The 7,726-nt window shown below is 44.7% G+C and overlaps 1 protein-coding gene across 1 annotated transcript in view; it reads right to left on the bottom strand.

The window, feature by feature from the left end:
* The window catches only part of LOC108801414 (gastrula zinc finger protein XlCGF57.1-like), a 10,919-nt gene extending 5,673 nt beyond the window's left edge, over positions 1 to 5,246 (bottom strand). Inside the window, exons 1-4 of the mRNA XM_018573308.1 lie at positions 5,136 to 5,246; positions 4,871 to 5,023; positions 4,186 to 4,327; positions 1,065 to 2,231 (exon numbers count right to left, since the gene is read on the bottom strand). Coding sequence (XP_018428810.1) covers positions 1,065 to 2,231; positions 4,186 to 4,327; positions 4,871 to 5,023; positions 5,136 to 5,246 — 1,573 coding nt within the window. The remainder of the gene's footprint in view (positions 1 to 1,064; positions 2,232 to 4,185; positions 4,328 to 4,870; positions 5,024 to 5,135) is intronic.
* Between the last annotated feature and the right edge of the window lie 2,480 nt (positions 5,247 to 7,726).

The raw sequence follows: 7,726 nt of genomic DNA, 5'->3' as shown, positions 1-7,726 counted from the left end.
CCCACTCCGTGCCGACGCCCCTCCGCTATTCTCACCCCCCCCGTGCCGACCCCCCGCCTCTATTCTCACCCACTCCATGCCGACGCCCCGCCTCTATTCTCACCCACTCCATGCCGACGCCCCTCCTCTATTCTCCGCCGCTCCGTCACTATTCTCACTCTGATTCTTTTTGCTGTCTTATGTCTGATATCTAATAAACTTCTATTTGTTTTTTTTCTTTTAAGTATAACATTTTATTGTACAATTTGCATCTTTTTCAGAGAACAGAATCACACACTAAATTAATAAAAAAAGATACAAAATGAAAGTTTAGATCGACAGAAATAAACAAATACAAATCAGCAGGAAAATACAAGTCATGGGGGGAAGGGGAAGAAGGCGTGAACTAGGGCGGATTAGGATACACGAAGGGTTAATAAGGTCAAAAAACAACAAATTTAAATAAATAAAAGATTCTACTTGTTTGGCACTTTAACTGACATTGTAGCAGATGGAAGCTCATCCCGTGGATCTGCAGATCTGAATGAATTTCGTGAAAATGGGAAAATACATTGGTCAGGTGTTTCAGCCGGTGTGAGTTCTCTGATGTCTCATTGGAGGTCCTTTTATAACAAAACAAGTCCCGCACTCTATACATGGATAAGGACGCTCACCTGTGTGACTTCCCTGGTGTACAATAAGCTCTCCTTTTTAAAAGGAACATTTCCCACACTATGAACATGAATGATGACACTCGCCCATATAACGTACAAAAAGTGTCCTTATTCAGCAAAACATTTCTCGTCCTCTAAACATTAATATGGAAGCTCACCCGTGTGGACTCTCTGGCGTCCAAGATGGGTACCTTTGATAGGAAAACTTTGACCGTACTCTAAACATGAATACGGATATTCAGCTGTGAGAGTTTTCTGGTGTCTTAGAGGGATTTTCTTTATCAGCACAACTTTTGTCAAACTCTGAACATTAAAAAGGATGCTCACCCTTGTGAATTCTTTGGTGTGAAAGAAGCGGTCTTTATCAGAAAAACGTTTCCCGCACTCTATACATGAATTACAAACGCTCACCTGTGTGAGTTCTTTGGTGCCTAAGAAGGGATCCTTTGTCAATATAACGTTTCCCGCACTCTAAACATGAATACGGACGCTCACCTGTGTGAATTCTCTGGTGTCTCAGAACATGTTTCTTCTGACAAAATCTTTTCCCACATTCAGAACATGCATAAGGGTGTTCACATGTGTGAGTTCTTTGGTGTGTAAAAAGGGATCCTTTTTTAGCGAAACCTTTCCCACACTCTAAACATGAATATGGACGCTCACCTGTGTGAATTCTCTGGTGACTAAGAAGAGCTCTTTTGTCAGTAAAACGTTTCCTGCACTCTGAACATGCATAAGGACGCTCACCTGTGTGAATTCTCTGGTGTCTACGAAGGCTTGTTTTAGCACTGAAACTTTTCCCACATTCTGCACATGAATAGGGACGCTCACCTGTGTGAATTCTCTGGTGACTAAGAAGAGCTCTTTTGTCATTAAAACTGTTCCCACATTCTGCACATGAATGCGGACGCTTACCTGTGTGAATTATCTGGTGTGTAAGAAGAGATCTTTTGTTAGTAAAACTTTTCCCGCACTCTGAACATGCATAAGGACGCTCACCTGTGTGAATTCTCTGGTGTCTAAGAAGGCTTGTTTTAACAGTGAAACTTTTCCCGCACTCTGGACATGAATAAGGACGCTCACCCATGTGAATTCTCTCATGTATAACCAGGTATGCTTTTGTACTGAGGTGTTTCCCGCACTCTAAACAGGAGTAAGAATTCTCACCCTTGTGATATTTCTGGTGTTTAAGAAGCTCGCTTTCCTCAGTGAAAGATTTCCCGCACGCTGAACATGAAAAGGTCACATGGTTGTGGGTTTTGAGATGTAGAAGAAGTTCCGATTTCATCTTAAAGTCTTTCCCGCACGCCAAACATGACAATGACCTCTCTCCTGTGTGATCTCCTTCATGGCTGAGAGAAGATCCCTCGGGGATAGTTGGATCTGTAGACGGATCTTCACTGTGGGAACCGAGATCAATATCTGAAGTCATGTGATGTGATTGGTCAGAAGATTCCTCAGGATTAGAGGGATCCATTGATGTCTCCAGACAATGTGTTCTGTGGTGTATCATTGGACGTATGTGATTCACTTCAGAGTGAAGATCTCCCTCCGAGGTATTCCGGACATGGCGGCCGTCTGATAGAAAGCAAAATGACATGAAAAACACATTCTACAATACACCAAACCCAACACTGAGTGACGGGGGATGGGCACTGATGTCATTGTGATACCGAGGAATGGAGATGGACCTTCATATGGTGTACAGTATCTCCTCCTCATTTGTTGGTCACATGACGTTATATTCAGGAATGGAGATGGACCTTCATATGGTGTACAGTATCTCCTCCTCATTTGTTGGTCACATGACGTTATATTGAGGAATGGAGATGGACCTTCATATGGTGTACAGTATCTCCTCCTCATTTGTTGGTCACATGACGTTATATTGAGGAATGGAGATGGACCTTCATATGGTGTACAGTATCTCCTCCTCATTTGTTGGTCACATGACGTTATATTGAGGAATGGAGATGGACCTTCATATGGTGTACAGTATCTCCTCCTCATTTGTTGGTCACATGACGTTATATTGAGGAATGGAGATGGACCTTCATATGGTGTACAGTATCTCCTCCTCATTTGTTGGTCACATGACGTTATATTGAGGAATGGAGATGGACCTTCATATGGTGTACAGTATCTCCTCCTCATTTGTTGGTCACATGACGTTATATTGAGGAATGGAGATGGACCTTCATATGGTGTACAGTATCTCCTCCTCATTTGTTGGTCACATGACGTTATATTGAGGAATGGAGATGGACCTTCATATGGTGTACAGTATCTCCTCCTCATTTGTTGGTCACATGACGTTATATTGAGGAATGGAGATGGACCTTCCATATGGTGTACACCAGGGCTCAAAAAATTCAGGTCCTGAGCTACTAGCCAGGCCTTAAGAGTTACTCGCCACCAGTTGCCCCACTTAACCCCTACCCTGCCCCATGCCATAACTCCGCCCCTAAACACATCCTCTTAAATGATGATAGTTGCTTGTAAATGGCAGATTACGGATTTCTGCTGCAGGAAAACGCAAGTTCCTGACACAGGAATCCCTAATCGCACCTAAAATAACACCACAAATAAAATAATACACTTATCCCCCGTCACACTTATCCCCCGTCGCAAGTCGCACACATAAAACAACACACTCTCCCCCCCCGCTTCTAAGCCCCCCAAACATAGAATAATACACCCCCTCACCTGCTTAGATCTCCGCGGAGGAAGCTGTGAGGAGGCTGATCGATCCCTGGTGATCTAGGGGCGATTTGTGAGGTCTGCTGCAGACCTCAGTAATACATCCTTGCTTTCCGCCGGAGCTCAGAACTGTCAGAGCTCCAGCTGAAGGAAGCCAAGTGAGGTACGCGGTCCATGACAATGTAACTGACTTGTCAGTGGGCTACATAGTACCGGCTCACGGGCCGGATTTGGCCTGCGGACCGGTACTTGGAGACCCAAACTTCCACTCGCCCTCACCTTATTTTTACTCGTCAAATGCGAGCAGGCGAGTGGAAATTTTGAGCCCTGGGTACAGTATCTTCTCCTCATTTGTTGGGGACATGATGTTATATTGGGGAATGGAGATGGACCTTCATATGGTGTACAGTATCTCCCCCTCATTTGTTGGTCACATGACGTTATATTGGGGAATGGAGATGGTCCTTCATATGGTGTACAGTATCTCCTCCTCATTTGTTTGGGGACATGGGGGGGAATCTCCGGGTCTTCCTGGTATCATTTAGTCTCATCGTACCAGAAGATGTGACGTTCTGATAATTATCTAACATTTCTCCTCAAACTGCTCGCCGCATCCTCGTAGAAGCAAACTGACAAATCGGAACACTTCAGGCATTTAAAGCTCATATAGAGGACTTGGCTTCTCAACTTTGCTGGTCTACTGTTAATCATTTAGCTTCATCTTACCTCATGTTTTCCTGAATGTCTGCTAATTCTCCAGAACTTTTGGTCACACCCCATACTTTGTATGAACTAAAGACGTAAATCAGTACACTTCGTGTTTATTACTTACCTGTGCCGATGTCTAGAGTGGAATCCTCCTCTTTACTTTTCGGAATCATCCCAACTTCCTCCATAGACTGCTGAGCTCCGCTCACAAACTTCTCTTCTTCTTCCTCTTTAACCTCAACTTTCATATCCATCAGGTCCTTACCCTAAATCCCAAAATGATAGAACACATGGAGAAGTAAGCTCTACGGGAACAGGAACGTCGTCTCTGAGTTTAGATTCACTTCTAGGTGTTGAGTTCCTCCTACCTGATCTTGGTGAGGGATCTCATGATGATCCTGTGTGGAATCCCGGGAATACAGAGGACGGGGACATCTCTCTGGTGGGTTCCTCTTACTGGATCCATCTGTAGGAAACACACACACTGACTGAATACATTGTTTCTATGTGTGTATCAGATGATGGGGGATCTAGGTGGACCCTCCGTACTGCTCTCTCCTCTTACCCGGTGATGTGAGGGGCGGCTCACTCTCCATCACCACGTCCTTGTAGAGATCCCGGTGTCCTTCTAGATACTCCCACTCCTCCATGGAGAAATAGACAGAGACATCCTGACACCTTATAGGAACCTGACACACAATTATACAGTCACCATCCAGACACATCCCTTGTCTGTTCCTGGATCATGTCCCAGAATCCCCGGCACTGCTCACCTCTCCTGTCAGCAGCTCAATGATCTTCTGGGTGACTTCTAGGATCTTCTTGGTGGTCTTCCTAAGGGTCAGGAAGGTAGGTGGGGGCACGGTGATGGTTTTTGGTCTGCGTCTCGTTCTTGTGGACAAGCGGGGACTTTTCCCTTCTGTAATATTCTCAAGAGATGTCTTCATAACTACAGCACAGTCCTGTGATATACAACAATACATATAATGTTACAACACTTTTTACATTTCCAAACAGATATGTCCTATTAATAAAGATAAGTGATGTCATGTGACCTCCCAGAATCCTCCTCACCTCTCCAGTCAGCAGGCAGATGATCTCCAGTGTGATGTTCCATATCACTTCATTGAAGCAAAATATATTGTTTCTACATTTTTCATATTTGAAGGTCTGCAGATCCTCCATCATGACGTCCTTGTAGAGATCCCGGTGTCCTTCTAGATACTCCCACTCCTCCATGGAGAAATAGACAGAGACATCCTGACACCGTATAGGAACCTGACACACACAATGATACAGTCACCACCCAGACACACCCCTTGTCTGTTCCTGGATCATGTCCCAGAATTCCCGGTACCGCTCACCTCTCCCGTCAGCAGATCAATGATCTTATGGGTGACTTCTAGAATCTTCTGGTCTCTGCTGATCTCAGGTGTCGGGGAATGACCTGAAGGCACCATGATGGGTGATGTCCCTTGAGGACGGCTATTGAGTGCGAATGGCTCACCGGATATTTTCCTCACTACTGTATGATCCTGTGTAGAGATACATGTGCAGTCAGCTTTGTTTCTCATTACAATAATAGGAGTGATGGCCGGCAACATTCCCAGAATCCTCCTCACCTCTCCGGTCAGCAGGTAGATGATCTCCAGGGTGAGGTCTAGTATCCTCTCAGTCATGTGATTCCGGTTCTTCTCCATTCCTACTGATGTGGTCATGTGATCTATACCGGACTCTCCTCTCTGTAGATAGATAATAACATAAGAATTATCTGGACTGTCCCGGGATGAATAATGTCTATTTATTATTTATTTATTTCAGGTATTTATATAGTGCAGATAATTTACGCCGCACTTTACATAGTTGCACATTCACATCAGTCCCCGCCCTCAAGGGGCTTACAATATAAGGTCCCGATGCATACATAGAGGGCCAACTTAGAGAGGAGCCAATTAACCTACCAGCATGTCTCTGGAGAGTGGGAGGTAACCGGAGTACCCGGAGGAAACTCACGCAAGCACAGGAACATAGAACATACAAACTCCTTGCAGATAGTGACCTGACCAGGATTCATACCCCCAGTGCTGCAAGGCAGAAGCGCTAACCACTATGCCACTGTGCTGCCCTGGATGTCTACACAGAGTTCTCACCTCAGACTGTTCATCATATGAAATTAAAGGCGGTATGAGTGAGACTGAGGGAAAGTATCTGGTCTATAAATGGCGGCTCTGGATGGACAGTTGGATAAATTGCTCTATATTTAGGATGTATCCGGTCTATAAATGGCGGCTCTGGATGGACAGTTGGATAAATGGCTCTATATTTAGAAAGTATCTGGTCTATAAATGGCGGCTCTGGATGGACAGTTGGATAAATTGCTCTATATTTAGGATGTATCCGGTCTATAAATGGCGGCTCTGGATGGACAGTTGGATAAATGGCTCTATATTTAGGATGTATCTGGTCTATAAACCGTAACAAATATCACAGTGACTATGGAGGATGGACATGACGGGGGGGTTACTGGGTGTAAATATAAAATAATATCTTCTTACCTCCTTTGCTTCCAGTTGCAGTGATGTCTCCTCACTACTTACTCTCTCCTCACCTTTCACCCAGAACTTCCTGTCTTTGTCTGATTTCACTTCCTGTGTGCCTTTGACATCACTTCCTGTCTGTAGTTGACATCACTTCCTGTCTGTAGTTGACATCACTTCCTGGTTGTGCATTACGCTCAGAAGTGATATCAGCACAGTGTATAAAACTGCAGCCGATGTCCCCAGGAGGGAATCTTGAGACAATACCCTGAAAACTTTGACCCTCATCAATACACCCAGACACATAATATTCCTTTATGTTTAGTATTAGTTGATGCCGAGAAGGCGTTTGACCGCTAAGATTGTTTTTTTTTTTTTCCAGGGCACTGTAGCGGGAAATAGCTTTTGGGAAACCAGCAATGGACTCCGGACACAGACTTCAGGAATACAAATCTTCTTTATTCTCTGCGCAGACCTAGACTCAGGGGAGTACCGTCTCCAAATCCTGGGTCACAAAATATATATAATAGCAATGACATCACATTACACATTTCCAATACACATATTTCCAATACGTCTTATTCCTTATACAGCTCTAAGCTAATCAGCAAGCAGCATTTGCCATTCTACTATATTTGGTTCATGTATCCCGTCACAACCTTTTGTCACAAACTCATGACCGTAGCCATTTTGTCTGCTGCCACAGTACAGAATTAGGGTTGCCACCTGTCCAGGATTCACCCGGACAGTCCGAGTTTCAAATGCTGTGTCCGGGTTTCATGGCAGCAGAAACCCGGACACAAGATGTCAGGCAGACGGGGGCAACCAAAATTACGATAGGGGCTACTATTTGCATATGAATGGGTGGCGCTATTTACATATGAATAAGCCACCACTCATTCTACCCCAAAAATGTCCGTGCGTCGCTTGAGTGTTCGGGTTTCGCTTGAAGAAAAGGTGGCAACCCTATACAGAATACAGGCAGTCCCCGAGTTACAAACATCCGACTTACATACGACTCCTACTTACACGGAGGCTATTACTGTACAGCGGGGTAGTTGTAATGCTACTGCGCTCGTGCCGACGAGGAGTGCCCGCTTTTTTGGGTCTGGCTCGTAGTGCTGTAAG

Source organism: Nanorana parkeri, unplaced genomic scaffold (assembly GCF_000935625.1).
Source record: "Nanorana parkeri isolate BGI_ZX_2015 unplaced genomic scaffold, ASM93562v1 scaffold2327, whole genome shotgun sequence".
In the NCBI taxonomy this organism is placed as follows: domain Eukaryota; kingdom Metazoa; phylum Chordata; class Amphibia; order Anura; family Dicroglossidae; genus Nanorana; species Nanorana parkeri.
The sequence above is the reverse complement of the archived record's forward strand: the minus strand, read 5'-3'. Positions and strand labels throughout refer to the sequence as shown.